This window comes from Mustela lutreola, chromosome 1, assembly GCF_030435805.1.
Source record: "Mustela lutreola isolate mMusLut2 chromosome 1, mMusLut2.pri, whole genome shotgun sequence".
Classification (NCBI taxonomy): domain Eukaryota; kingdom Metazoa; phylum Chordata; class Mammalia; order Carnivora; family Mustelidae; genus Mustela; species Mustela lutreola.
This window is the reverse complement of record NC_081290.1, coordinates 67,819,729-67,834,597: the sequence shown is the minus strand read 5'-3', so window position 1 is coordinate 67,834,597 and position 14,869 is coordinate 67,819,729. Positions and strand designations below refer to the sequence as shown.

The 14,869-nt window shown below is 51.3% G+C and overlaps 1 protein-coding gene and 1 non-coding gene across 7 annotated transcripts in view; both read left to right on the top strand.

Moving 5' to 3' along the window:
- NSD2 (nuclear receptor binding SET domain protein 2) overlaps window positions 1-14,588 on the top strand; it is a 96,114-nt gene extending 81,526 nt beyond the window's left edge. For all 6 annotated transcript variants that reach the window (XM_059166980.1, XM_059166948.1, XM_059166957.1 and 3 more), the window contains 6 exons: window positions 60-329; window positions 1,284-1,400; window positions 8,564-8,705; window positions 8,913-9,019; window positions 9,912-10,116; window positions 11,024-14,588. In XM_059166980.1, the coding sequence (XP_059022963.1) occupies window positions 60-329; window positions 1,284-1,400; window positions 8,564-8,705; window positions 8,913-9,019; window positions 9,912-10,116; window positions 11,024-11,295 (1,113 nt within the window). In that variant the 3' untranslated portion in view covers window positions 11,296-14,588. The remainder of the gene's footprint in view (window positions 1-59; window positions 330-1,283; window positions 1,401-8,563; window positions 8,706-8,912; window positions 9,020-9,911; window positions 10,117-11,023) is intronic.
- LOC131823034 (small Cajal body-specific RNA 23) lies at window positions 8,296-8,420 on the top strand. The gene has a single exon (XR_009350482.1). It is a non-coding gene; the product is annotated as a small Cajal body-specific RNA 23 (non-coding RNA).
- Window positions 14,589-14,869: the final 281 nt, after the last annotated feature.

The following is a 14,869-nucleotide window of genomic DNA, read 5'->3' as shown; positions in this document are numbered from 1 at the left end:
TCAGATGCTTGTTCTCTTTCACATATCGGCTCATAAGATGCCAATTTTCTCCCCTGCAGGTGAATAAGCCTTATGGGAAAGTCCAGATCTATACAGCTGATATTTCTGAAATTCCGAAGTGCAACTGTAAGCCCACAGATGAGAATCCCTGTGGCTTTGACTCCGAGTGTTTGAACAGGATGCTGATGTTCGAGTGCCACCCGCAGGTGTGTCCTGCGGGCGAGTACTGCCAGAACCAGTGTTTCACCAAGCGCCAGTATCCCGAGACCAAGATCATCAAAACAGACGGCAAAGGGTGGGGCCTGGTTGCCAAGCGGGACATTAGAAAGGTGAGTGTCATGTCCCTTTCCCTTGCCTTGAAGAAATTCGGATTCATTTGGTGGCTTAAACTTGGATTTGCTTATTGTGCTTTTGTACTCATGAAGGAATGTTATTTTTAAAAAGGTTTTGAGTTACTATAATTCAATATTGTAAAATGTTACATGAAAGCTGCCTATCCAAGTAAAAGTCATAAATCCCCTTACAGCATCTCCTGTTGGCATTTTGGTGGGTGCTTAGGATATGAAATATTGGGAAGGAGCCCTTCTCTGGATAAGCGGACAGGACACTCAGGGTCACTGAGTGAATGGGTGGGAGGAGGCTGTGCTGTCTGGGGCAGTGCAGGGCCAGGCTGTCAGTGCCAGAGGCCACGTACAGTCCGCCTGCCTCTGTCCTCAGACTGCGCGACCAGGTGCGTGCATTAGGTAGGGGACAACTGAAGTTGCTTGTTGTGCTTCTGTCTAGATGAGCTAGGCTGTGGCCTGGGGGTAGGAGCCTCAGGCCTGAGGTCTGGTCTCAGCCTGATCCTGCGCAAAAAAGCCTGCTTTGAAACATACAGAATTCCTGCGGTCTTGTTCTCCTGCCTGCCTTAGTAGCCAGTTCCTCAACTCCCGTCATGTGGATTCTGCCGGGGAAGAGGAGGAACTGCAGCTCGAAGTTCTGTGGAAGCTCCGGGTCCCACTCTAGTGTCCCCAGAGGCAGGTCACTGCAAGAAGCAAGAGTTAGGGTGTTGCTGATTTGGGAGGGGTGCTTGGATGAATTCTTTTTTGACTGCCTGTATACAACATGTATGAAGTCACTTGCATTGGCTCAGGTTACCTGGGACTTTGAGAGGGCCTGCCCCTGATGGAGCAAGGAAGCCTATGGCGCCCTGCTCTGGTTGCTTCGGCAGTGGGCTCCTGCTCTCTGGAACTGAGATCTGGCTCATCTGTTCTTCATCATCATCACGCTCTTCTGGTTTTCAGGGAGAATTTGTGAACGAGTATGTTGGCGAGCTGATTGACGAGGAGGAATGCATGGCAAGAATTAAATACGCACACGAGAACGACATCACCCACTTCTACATGCTCACCATAGACAAGGTAGTGCTGCCCGGACCTTCACAGCTTGCGTTGAAGTGTGCTGAACATGGTTCCTGGCGCTGGAGCCTCTCATGGCCAACCTTGTCTTGTGGTGACAATATCATTTTGTCCGTGTGTTGCTTTTGTCCAGTGTGTGCACATTTTCTCCTGAAGCGAACAGTGTCTTCTGGCAGCCTGAAGGCCGGAGCTGGCTGTCTGCGTGAGTGCGCCCTGGGAGCCTCATGTGCCCCACGGGTACGTGAAGAGTGCTGAACAGTCGGCGGAGTGTCAGTGGACAGAGGAGAAAAGCCCAGATTAGGAGAGTTACATATGTTCTCAGTTGCATGGTGGGGTTTCCTGGTTGTTGGTTGCTTGTCTAAAACCCAGATGTGTAAAAACAGTCTGGAACACACGTGTGCTAGAGGGAGGATGGATGAGATGGCTTTTTCCTGAGTGGGGGTGAGTGAGACAAAGTGCAGTTTGGCAGCTGGCACCCGATGGGGACAGGCCCTTTCCAGGGTAGTGACTCAGCAGGCTGGTCTGACCCCGGGGCATTCTGCTTGGTGCCTGAATGTTGGTTGAGGGGAAGGCAGACACAATGCATTTTTATGCTGCTGCTTGTCCTTAATCTCATAATCTAGCAGGAAGTCATGGCTATTTTTAAAGAATACTTGAAAACAAGGTAGAAAATGATCACACACCAAATGGTTTGAATAACTCATGGAGGAAAAAAAGACAATATGATGAGGTCTGGAGAGCAGCCTGTTGTAATTTGGGTGGCCCCAGAGACCTCACAGGGTTGTCCCCAGGGAGGCTGTGGCCCCAGGAGCACTGTGTTCTAGTTATTCGCTGCAATTTGACCAGTCATGGGGCCAAGACCCTGCAATAAGGAATGTACTTGCTGCCAAGACCCTAAATATTGGGGCTGGGGCACCGGACAGGCTGTTGTGGAGATGGGGAAACCCTGCTGTGGACACGCTGTTGCTTCTGATGTCACGTTTCTCGGGTTGGTGGTGAGGCCTGGACAGACTCCTTGTGAGAAAATTGTGCTGATGTGTTTCAGTTTCAAGGTTGATAACTTACAGAGGGAAGGAGTGTGAGTGCACATGTACATCAGTGTAAGCACACACAAATCTGTGTAACAAATGACAGAGCAAGCATGGAAAGATCTGTAGTTGATGTGTCTAAGTGAAGGGTATCCTCGTGGTCACTGTGGTTGTATTCCATTTTTTTTCCTGTAGGTTTGAAATTTCTTAAAAGAATGGTTAGAAAGATGAGGGCCCTGGACTAGAGGGGAGGCTGCTTTTCCTCTCTTGGGCCTTTCAGGAGCCCAGCATTTCCATCCACGAGGCTTCTCTAGGAGGCAGGTCTACAGACCCCAGAGCCTAGCAAACAGGAGTTCAGTAGATGAACAGAAAACCAAGAATAACCAGCCGTTGATGAAGGCTGATCATTTGTCCAGCCCCCTTGATGCTCTCCCACTTGTGCAGGATGGCAGGTCAGGGGCAGAGTTTGGCCCTGCCAGAGCCAGATCCATGGAGGCAAGGGTCCACAGACACAGCATCCTGGGGGCCACGAGACATGGAACAGGCAGTGGCTTGAATTTGAACCCTTGTGTGGAGACCACCGCCAGAGCCTGCAGCTGGGGCCAGGGTGCCTGTGTGGACCTCGCAGAGGGCCATAGTCCCAGGGGAGGGAGGCCCACAGTTGCTTCTCCCTGCTGTCCCCTGCCCTTTGGGAGTGGCTAGGGAGGTCATTTTATTAGAAACTCAGTCCTAGGCCTGTGTCTTATCATGTTTTGGAGTCTAAATTTAAACTACTTGTGTGTTGTAAGAAATGCGAAGTTGACCATGAAGTACACAATTGGTCTCTGAAATGATAATTCACTGAGGGTGCCTGACTGGAGCAAAGGTAAAACTTGTGACACACAAGAAACACTTAAACCATTCATACCTCGTGTCCTTGCGATAAAAACAACACAGACAAGCCATACCTAAGTGTTTGCAGAGCACAGTGGAGTAAGGGCTCCCTAAGCAGACCTTTAGAAAGTCTTAGCTTTGAGTGAGAACTGAAAGGAGTAGGATTTCCATCTGAAAGAAAATACAAAGGAAGTGTTAGGAGTGTTGGAAGCCACTGAAGGAGGTGTGGGCATCATGAGAGAACAGCAGGACGCAGACATGAACATGGACACACAGCCGTGGAAATGAGCCCAGGAGGTGGCTGGAGTGGAAGCCGGCACCAGAGAGGCTGTGGACCCCAGTGCAGGAGGATGAAAGGTGAAAGCTTTGTCAGAGTGGCCAGGAAATGTGGAAAATAGCAGTGTTCAGTGGATGTTCCAGAAGCAGAGACGGGAGTGGGGGGAAGGTCACACAAGAAAAGGATTTTCTGAAAGCTGATGGAACTGACCAAATTTCGAATAGAATGAATAAAAATAAATCTATGCTTGGTAAGTTAGTTAAAAAAAAAACCAAAAACCCAAACCTGTAGGGTAGCAACGATGGTAAAGATCGAAAGCCCCAGAGGGAAGGAGAACACCTTCCACGGGGCAGCCATCCCAGTGGTGCCTCGGGGGCTCATCACTTGAGCGTCTGACTCTGGATTTTGACCCAGGTCATGATCTCAGGGTCAGGGTCATGAGCCTGGTGTTGGGTTCCACGCTGGGCATGGAGCCTGCTTGAGAGACTCTTCCTCTCCCTCCACCCTTCCCTCTGCTCCCACATGCACCTGCTTGCTCTCTTTTTAAAAAAAAAAAAAAAAAAAGATGGAGTCGTCCCAAATGCAACAGCAGCCAGAAGACATTTCATAGTATCAGGAGCAGTAACCCTTGATCCTCAGTTGGCCCCACTGGCAAAGCTGGGAGCAGTCAGCTTGCCAACAGCCATACTTCAGAAAGAAGAAAACTGAACTTCATAACCTTGTACTTTGGTGAGTAAGTGTACATGTTAAAAGCACACAGGAAGTTACTAAATGAATACAAACAGAAAGTGTGACTTCCATGTCATTGATGAGTAGAAAAGTAGGTGGAGGGAAGGGGAAAAAGAGGAAAGAGAGTAATTAGCACAGATAAGACAAAAATACATGTATGGCGGTGATAGTAATAAATGTAAAATGGCCTAATTTATAAGAGTAAGATTTAAATTGCTAAAATACAGGAGTCAATTTGAAGCTCTGTGACTTGTATAATAAAATGAACCAGGGGCACCTGGGTGGCTCCGTGGGTTAAGCCTTTGCCTTCAGCCCAGGTCATGATCTCAGGGTCCTGGGATCGAGCCCCGCATTGGGCTCTCTGCTCAGCGGGGAGCCTGCTTCCCCCTCCTCTCTCTGCCTGCTGCTCTGCCTACTTGTGATCTCTCTCTCTCTGTCAAATAAATAAATAAAATCTTAAAAAAAAAAAAAAAAAAAAAAAAAAGAACAAGAGAGGCGCCTGGCTGGCTCAATTGGAAGAACATGAGGCTCTTAATCTCTGGGTTGTGAGTTCAAGCCAGTATTTATTTTAAAAGGGGCACCTGGGTGGCTCAGTCGGTTGAGTGTTCAGCTCTTGGTTTTGGCTCAGGTCGTGACTTCACAGTCATGAGATAGAGCCCTGTGTCAGGCTTCGTGCTCAATTGGGAGTCTGCTGGAGCTTCCCTCTCTTCCTCTGCCCCTCCCATTTGTGTACTCGCTCTCTCTAAAATAAGTAAAAATGTAAAGTAAAAGAAAAGAAAACCAGAAAAGTCGTAAGAGTACTAGGAAAGAAAAAACTTGGCAGTCGCTAGCCCAGAGAGAGAGAAGGCTGCTCTTGGTACACTTCTGTCAGATAAGGTAGACTCTGGAGAGAGCGTCGTGGATAGAACAGCTGCATGGGCCATGCATGGTGACGAAGGACAGCTCCTTAGGCCTCTCCTGCTGTGGCAGGGGAGGGGGCCTCCTGACTGGGTGGGGTTGTAGGAGGGCCCAGGGAGGTGGCAGTGGGGGCGGGCTTGAAGACTTCATAAAAGCAATTCAATGGAAAAAATATATGAGGGAGAAGGAGATCCACAGTGCAGCAACATGATAAGAATCATAAAAGAGCACAAGTAGGGTTTTGAGAGGACACAGTGCCTGCTCACTCCCAGGGCAACAACAGAAAGTATATGCTGAAAACATCTTGAGCAGAACTGAGGACAGACAGACCCGCCAGCCCAGCAGTGCCTTTGTGAGCAGTGCCTGAGCGGAAGACACCCAGGAACTCGCCTTCAAGAGGACACTGCCGAGGAGGAGCTCCAGGTGGCTTGCCAAGGTGTGGGGAAGCTCTAGTCAAGGAACCGTGTGAGGACAAGGAGCCAAGGATCTCTACAATGTCATTCCTGATGGGAACAAAGACGGGACAAGCAAGGGTGGCCAAGGTCATGAACTCTGATGACCTGGGGTTCGAGCAATGACTCAGGTGATGGCAGTTGAAGCTTATCTAAGAATGAAGGTGGGTGAGTGGTAAGGTGATGGCACTGAAGCTGGAAGAAGAGGGAAGGGACCAGCTCTGTGCCCGCTGGCCATAGTGGTGGCCCCGTGGATGCCATGGGGACAGAGTAGATGAAGGGTGCCACGGATATAAATGCCAGGGTGTTTATAAAGCGTGGCCAGAAAAACAAAGTTCTCAACATAACATGAGAGTTAAAATTAAAACCCCATTACTTTATCGTGAAAGCCTGAAAACCTCTGTAAACAGAGCCTATTGATGGGTTAGAATTGTGCCCGGCATATCATTCCAAGCAAAGCTAAGCCCTCTGCTTTTCGTAAGGAACGAGGAAACTCCAAAAAGTTGAACATAAAACTGTGGGCAGAGGTACCAGGTGAGGGCACCCTCAGACAAGGGAGGACTCCGGCCTGCCGCATCCTGGGGTTTGGGGGAAGGCCTCTGAGCGCATCTGGGACGCCCAGCCGCAGCTTTCCTGCAGCCACAATGTGCGAGGCTGGCAGAGACCGGGGAAGCTGGCCGGCTGTGTGTCCTTGTCTCCTGGGCTGAGAGAGAGGGCCCTGGACAGATAGATAAGCTCAGCCTCAAAGGAGCAGCACAGCACAGGTAATGAGGGAGAGCAAACAGCAGAGCTCATGAGTCACTTTTTACAAACACATGGGTGATGGCCTGTACTTTTCAAAAACCTGCCTCCCACACAAGGCTAGATTCCCCAGCCCAGCAGAGCAGTCCTGCATGGGACCGCACACCAGGTGCGGCGCACCCACCGGGCGCCCAATGGGCCCAGCCCAGGACTGACGAGAGGAAGACACGCCTCTGGTAAATCACTCAGTGGGTGCCAAGGAACTGAGAAAATGTTGACCACCTCCAGCTCAGGAGACCGACAAGAAGGCCTCTTCCTCTTGCTTGATGAAGACCTGAGCAAGGCTCAGGAGGGAGACCAGATGCTTGCTGCTGCTGCGGTTCCTAGAGGGGATGCTGGGAGGCTATGCACATTGGTGTCTGGTCCCCCCCACCCCACACCCACAAATACTGGGAATGCACATATTCACAGTTTTAAAATCAATGTCAGAAACCCTGAGTGCCTAAAACAAAAGATTAACAAAAGAGCTGTATAAACTGGGGAAGTTCTCAGAGAAGGTTCTATGAAGTTAAAAATCGAGTGTTGTTCTAGGAGAAAGACTATGACATGTGGTTACCAACGGTCTGGTATCCAGGGTACATAGGCACAGAGAACAGAGCGAAGACATGGTGGGCTATCCCCAGGTACCCACACACACCTAGGACGTGCCCTCAGCTGGTGTTGAATTGCCCATGGATCCCCTGGGGCCTGTTGCTCTGGGGAGGACCTTAGGGACAGGGCTGCCCCGCTGCTGGCTGTCATCGCAGACTGTGTTCCGGAAAGGGTTTGGGGGATTGCCAGTACAGGTTGTGAGAGTGTAGTTGCCAGTGTCCTCCTGGGGGGCTGTGGTGGGTAATGGGATGCAGCGGTGAACTAGGGCCCTTATGTGGTGGGAAAGAGCAGGCCGCACAGCAAGCCCACGTGGCATGGGTGTAGCTGAGGCGGGAGGTGTCGGAGCCAGCCTGGCCTGGACAAGGGGGACCCCGTGGGGCAGCGTCACCGGGCAGGGGCACCCAGCACAGGGCTCCTGGGCCTACGGATATGTGTGTGCGTGTACACGTTTGTGTGCCCTGTTCAGACACAACTTTGCACTTTGTATCATGACCGTCGTATTTGATGTGCCTAATTTTTTTTTTTAAAGATTTTATTTATTTATTTGACAGAGAGAGATCACAAGTAGGCAGAGAGGCAGGCAGAGAGAGAGAGAGGAGGAAACAGGCTTCCTGCTGAGCAGAGAGCCCAATCCTGGACTCTATCCCAGGACCCTGAGATCATGACCTGAGCCGAAGGCAGCGGCTTAACCCACTGAGCCACCCAGGCACCCTGATGTGCCTAGTTTTAAGTGCCCTCCTGTCCGGAAGACATTTCTTACCTCAACTGCCCCCTGTGGCCTGGGGACCCCTTGTGCAGCCGGCCGGTGACTGTTAGGCTCCACTCTCCCTGTTGCTAGTGATGAACACATCCTTGTACTCAGGGGCATGGGCACACTGGCGAGTTTGGCACCAGGGCAGGCCCGCAGTGGGCCCCTGTGTCTTCACCGCTGTCGGCTTGCTTTCTCCAAACTGTCCCTGTCGGCCTGGAGCTGGGCCCTGTGTCTTGGCCAAGGGTCCTTTCGTGGCTTGAGATCAGGTGGTGCTGGAGTTTGCTCTTCCGTCATCTGCTTAAGGAAGTGGACACCTTTCTAGATTGAGTCTGTCTGGGTTTGATCTTGGGGCGTTGCTTGTTCATATCCTTTGTCCATTTTGGAACTGGGCTCCTCTTTTTCTTGTCAGTGAATGTGAGTTTCCGTTGTCTGTGGATGTTGACCTTCACGTGTCTCCTGGCTCCTCCTCTGTCATGTGATGGGTGGTATTGGGGAGCCAGCACTCACTGGGGCTTGGTCCTCTCCATGTGGTCCTGACCTGCCCCCTGTGAGTGAGAGAAACAGGACTGGTTTGGGGGTGTCCTGTCCGAGTGGACATGGGAGACCACGGTTTCCAGGACAACATTGCTGTCCAGCAGTGAAAGTTGCTTTCGTATGAGGCCACGATGGTTAAAACAGTGAAAGTTGCCTTCATATGAGGCCACGATGGCTGAGCGCCATGTGCCTGCGTGTTCTAGTGCTGTTGACTCTCCGGTCGTACCTTACAGGACCGCATCATTGACGCTGGCCCCAAAGGAAACTATTCCCGGTTTATGAACCACAGCTGCCAGCCCAACTGCGAGACCCTAAAGTGGACAGTGAACGGTGACACTCGTGTGGGCCTGTTCGCGGTGTGTGACATTCCGGCAGGTACGTTGTGGCCAGGGCAAGGCAGTCCTGGAGCAGCCCTGAGGCTCGCCAGGGGTTGGGGTGGTGGAGGCTCTGCAGGTGGCTTTGTTCCCAGCGTCTCTCTCGAGAGCTATGAGGGCACGGGAGTGTGTTCTGTGGACCTGGCAGAGGCTTTCACCTTGACAAAGAGCTCAGTATTTCCAGTGCTGTGTGTCTCTTGCCACCTAGGGACAGAGCTGACCTTCAACTACAACCTGGATTGTTTGGGTAACGAGAAAACAGTCTGTCGGTGTGGAGCCTCCAACTGTAGCGGGTTCCTCGGGGACAGACCAAAGGTAAAGGCATGGCTCCCATCGTCCCCAGCGGACATCAGCATTTCTGACGTCTGAGCATATCCCTCTTAGTGAAAAGTGGCTTCTTCTGAGTTGACTTGTTGCTCTGACAGGTGGGAGGGGGTCCCCACAGGGTATGGGCACAGACGGCCGCGGGCTGCAGGGAGGCCAAGGGCCTACCAGGGGAGTGTGCCAGGGCTGCAAAGTCCCACAGGCTGGGGTGTGAATGGATCTGCTCGAGGCCAGAGACCTAAAACCAGAGTGCGCACTCTCTCTCAGCACTCTCCCAGCTTTTGGTGGTTTCCAGCAGCCCTTGGCATTGCTCACCTTTGCTGTGTTCTTCACGGGGCCTGCTCCCTGTTCTGAGTCTCTTCTGTTTCCTCTTGGTACGCCCTACCCCAGTGTGACCTCACCCTAACTTAGGTACAAGTAAGGTCCCATTCTGAGATTCCAGGAAGGGTCACGATTCCCTACCTCGTCGTGCCACACAGCACCTGGCCCCTAAGGTATTGGTGACCCCAGGCATGGGCGTCTGTGTCCGTGTCTGCTGCTTTAACCGGGGAATGATTCCCTCTTACTCATAATGCAGTTACTACTAGAAAGAGCCAAGGATGCACCCCATCGGGGCAGGAGCAGGTTGGGATGGCTGCTATGAGGTACTGCAGTGGGAGACTTTTGGCAAAGCTGCTTTTACTTTCTGTGCTCAACTGTATTTCTATTTAGCGAAATGGGTGGCCTTCCTGGGTATGTGTCCTGTCCCCATTTTCTGTCCTTTTGGTGTGAGAGCGTCTCCAAAGGCCTCTGGAGCCCCTGCACATCCACTCTTGCACTTTGCAGTTCATTCTGGCTCCGTCCATGCAGTTCTTTCAAGGAGACTTCACTTTTCTTTTTCTAGACGTCAACATCCCTCTCTTCAGAGGAAAAGGGCAAAAAGACCAAGAAAAGAACTAGGAGGCGGAGAACCAGAGGTGAAGGGAAGAAGGAATCCGAGGACGAGTGTTTCCGCTGCGGGGATGGTGGCCAGCTGGTGCTGTGTGACCGCAAGTCCTGCACCAAGGCCTACCACCTGTCGTGCCTGGGCCTGGGCAAGCGGCCCTTCGGTGGGTGAGCGGGTCCCCTGGTGGCCTTCGGGGGTCCCTGTCCATGGCTCTCCTCTCCTGGTCACCGATTCACTGGTGACTCAGGTCACGAGGCCCAGCCCAGGTTTGCAGCGGCCCAGCGCAGAGGCCACGCTGGAGCTGGTGGCGTGGGAGGAGGGGACGGGCCAGGAGGGTCAAGCAGCGGCCTCTGCCTTGCACTTTCAGCCTCGTTTCAGAGAGATTACAGGTGCCTGTGTGAAAATATTGACTGGGATCTTAGAAGAAAAACAGGCTCTTAGCCAGAGAAACTGAAGTTATAATTGGAAAAGTCCCACATGTTTAAGTATAAAAGAAAAGTATGGGGTTGCCTGGGTGGCTCAGTTGGTTGAGTGACTGCCTTCGTCGGCTCAAGTCATGATCCAGGGGTCCCGCTCAGCAGGGAGTCTGCTTCTCTCTCTGACCCTCTCCCTTCTTTTCTCCCTCCGATCCTCTCCCTTCTCATGCTCTTTCTGTCTCGCAAATAAATAAAATCTTTTAAAAGAATTAAAAGAAAAAAGAAAGAAAAGCATGATTTCATAGGCAAATGGGAGAGAAACCTATTTGCTGGAGGTGTGATAGTGACCCCTATACATGAGTGCCAGAAGGACCATGGGTCCAGGCCATAGCAAGGTCACAGAAGCTGGCCACACGTGTGCAGAGCGGCAGCCTGGGATTCGGGGATGCGGGTGCCCTCTGTCGGGCCTGCCTGCCAGACCTGTGAGTGCCCACCTTCGTTCGCTCTACATTTTCACAGCTCCATAGGAAGCAGTGTCTTGTCTTACTCTGTGTATGTCTCACCAGACAGTTGTAAAATTGGTTTCCAACCATGAAGATGTTAGACATTGTTAGGGTTCCGTCGCTTCTGCTAATTTGTTGTGTTTCATTGCAGGAAAGTGGGAATGTCCTTGGCATCATTGTGACGTGTGTGGCAAACCTTCCACTTTGTTTTGCCACTTTTGCCCCAATTCGTTTTGCAAGGAACACCAGGAGGGGACGGCCTTCAGCTCTACCCAGGATGGGCGGTCGTGCTGCTGTGAGCACGACTTGGGGGCAGAGTCGGCTCGAAGTGCCAAGACTGAGAAACCCTTTCCAGAACCCACCAAGTCCAAGGGGAAAAGGAAGAAAAGAAGGTGCTGGCGGAGGGTCACAGAAGGCAAATAGCGCCAGGCGGCGGCTTGGCCAGATCCAGGGGTAGAGGGCCACGAGGGGACTGGCCCAGAGGACCCAGCTCAAAGCCGCTATGCCAGCCGTGTAGGCCTCCTGGGGGGGGAGCGCCTGTCCACCACTGAGCCATCCTCAGCAGCGCCCGCTGCGTCTGCACTGATGACCCATCTGAGCCGCGAGGTTCAGAAGGTTCCCGGACAAACAAGCCTTACTACACAGCATTACAGCTACACTTGAATTTCTGAGAATGTCAAGGTCTCCTCCCACTCTATTTTTGTAGGTTAAAGTTATAATTGAAAATTAATTGGCATATGAAATGTTTTTATCTCACCCAAAATGTAGAGAGTAGTATTTTTCTAAAGGCTCACTATTATCTCTTTGATCTTAACAATGTTACTTGGCCTGCTTACCTGTCTTCATCACTCAGGAGAGACCAGGGTGGGGCCTGGGCGAGGACTCAGACCCTGGATTCCCTGGAAACCATGACTTTGATCATTATTTTGCTCTTATGAAACAGCTGTATGATTTTTTTTTTTAATACTAATGTGAAATTTTTCCTCAAAATGCTTCTTTTCCATCCTAGTGAGAAGCCGGCCCCAGGAGCGGTGATAGTGACATAGTGTGTGTGTCAGGTGCCCCTGTAGTTCATTCCGATGCACATCTGGACTGAGTATGGGGTCTATGCCACCCGGCCTCTCCCGACCAGGCCTGTCTCCTAAACGTACCCGGTTCTTACCATCGTTTAGGGGAAGACTTTGTATATTTTTTTCATTTGGCTTTTCTTTACCAGTTTCTGGCTTTTATTCTCAATATATTTTTGCTAAACTTGTTTCACAAATTAACGCCGACTGAAATGTGTATTTACTGGTGCGGCCCCGAGTTGTCCCAGCAAAAGGCACACCACTCAGTAGGGGTGTAGCCCCGTGGTGAGTTTGTGTAAAGTGAGGAGTTCGTGGAGATGGCTCTGTAGGAGCTCTGTTCCGCCCTGTGGCACCGCAGGTGACTGCTGGGAGCAGGGCAGGTGCTCCCCACCCCGGGGACCCAGTGCACACGGGAGACATGCATTTCCAAAACAATGTTCTTTCACGGTCTGAGGAGAGACCCAGGGTTTAGAGCTAGTTACTGCCGTTGAGTCACACTTGTGGGTCTGTTCATAGGAAACGTGCTCAGCCAGGACATTGTGGAAAAACGCTTGCGCTGGGGCTCCAGGCCTGCATGGCCAGCACAGCAGCAGGCAGGAGTCTGCCCCGAGTTCCCCCGGGAGATGGCCACTAACTCTCACTCAGTAGAAGGTCCAGCCCCGAAAAGAAGAAGCTTTTGAGAAGCTGCTGGGAATACAAAGTTGGCTTTTCTTTTGAAGTTCCTCTTGACTGTGGGGAGTCCAGAGCACCCTGAGGATGGGGGCCTGCAGGCTCTGTGCACTGCTCGCAATGGGAGGGGACTGTTCAGCAGCAGATGCTTTTTCTGGCTCTTTCTTAAGATAACCTGAGGAGGACATGTATCCTGCAGAGACATGCACACAGCCCTTCCTGAAAACAACTCCTGAGGTCTCCTGCTCCTTCCTTTTGTCGTCTCTGCCTTGCACAGTTGCAGGATGTCCTTGGACCCAGATCCCTGTTCACTGCTTCTCTGTGGTTCTGTGACACGAGCTCTTGGGTGCGGTGCTCTCTGCCAGGCTCTGAGCACAGGGAAAAATCTGCTGCTGGTGAGGCTCCCTTGTGTCTGCAGGTCCCCCCAGCACTAAGAGCAGGGTTTTACCAACTGTGGCCGTCCCTTTGGCACCTCTCCTTACCACCATCCTGGAGAAAGGAGCCATACACGGGGACCCAGGAGACATGGGAGCTTGGTCATCAGTTGACTCCTCCATGTGGCTCAGGTGGCCTCTGGAAATGCACTTGCTTTGGTAAGACACGGGGACTAGTGTGTTTGGGGGGGTTCCTTTTAGAACTCTAATTTTTCTCAAATCATCCTAAGAAAATACTGGATTGATTATAGATTTATGCTCATTACCAGAACAACTTGGAAGGTTCCAGTGACAGGCCCAGAGGTGCTCCTCCACTCGTGGGTTCTGGGCCAGGGCGTGAGGCTGTGGGGGCCTCTCTTCAGAGCCTGGGGCCTGGGGTGCAGGTCACATGCCTCACTTGTCCTTTCCCACCAGTGAAGGGGCTTCTGCATTAGACCATCAGACTGGGCTTGCAGTGCACTTTGGGAAGCAGATTAACTTATTTTTGGATTTGATGGAGTAAAATCTTGTGATTTTTGAGTCACTTTGATATTTTCAAATTCTTCTACAATCTTTCTTTAGGAAATACTGGAAAAATTTTAAATATGGTTATCCTCTTTCCAAAAACTGTTGAACTAATGAGCAAATAACACTAACTTTGAAAATCTCTAGAAAACTGGTTTATGAATCTCAGTACAAGGCTTCCTGTGGGGGCTGATGCGCTCAACTGAGTCTGAGGGAGAGCTCAATTGGGGGGAGTCATTCTGAGTATCCCCTTCAGTCCTTTGTCATGAACGTGAAGCAGAAACAAAATGAAAATTGCCCCAACATCTCCTGATTCCCCAGCATCAGGAATGGCCGGCACCGCAGCCCTGGCAGGTGAGGTCGCACCAGCACGTTTCCGGGTGTGGGGCCCAGGGACGTGTCTACCCTGGCACTCATGACATGCAACCACTATGGGGAATTGAGTGTGGCACCCATAGCACGTGGGAGACTGTCTGCCCTGTCCCGCGAGGAACCGCATGCGACACCCCACCTCCCAGGCCTCCCACATGCTCATGGTCCGCGCCTCAGATGCCTCTCAAGTTCTGATCCTGCCGTACAAACCACAGGGGGTGCAGTGCCCACCTTCCAGAACTACCGTATTTCCAGGAATTACAGATAAGCCTGTTTGATGAAAATTAACACAAATGACTATTGCCAAATTCTTGATCCTCCGAACAGCAGTGTTGGGCGTTAGTCACTAGAGTGAATTGCCGTCACGGGCGTCATGGTGTCCGCCGTACCCTGTTGAGATGTGAAATGCCCTGTCAGAAATTACACACGAACTGAAGTGTGCCTGTCGGTGTTCGCTGGTTCCTACACGATGAGGTCAGGCTCCTTTCAGGAACACTCGGCGCTCTCACCGGTCTGCACAGACCTAAAAACTTGAAATTCCTTCTGGGGGGTAACAGACTGAACTGTAGACGTGAGAACTGCCAGTCAGGGGGAAATAGCATTTAAAGTGGCACGTTGTGTTTGAAAAACTGTATATGAGTATTTTTGTATTAAAATTTTTTTTAAAGGCTTTCTTTCTTGAACTTATTTTATATGGGATGCATTTTGAAGTTTGGGGCTTTCCCCCACTTTTCTAGTTCCTTTAGCATCTGGCACAGCCCCGACACTGCCCCCTATCCTCCTACTGCCATCTGGCTCTCAACTTGCCACGGAGAGGCTGATGGGGTCTCCGGAGGTACAGCCAATACCAGACACAATAAGCGGAGGTCTCCTTTTCGAAAAGTGCCCCCCTCCTTTTTTGGGGTAAATAAATTACTACAAATCCCCATCAAAGGTGACATGGTCAGGAGA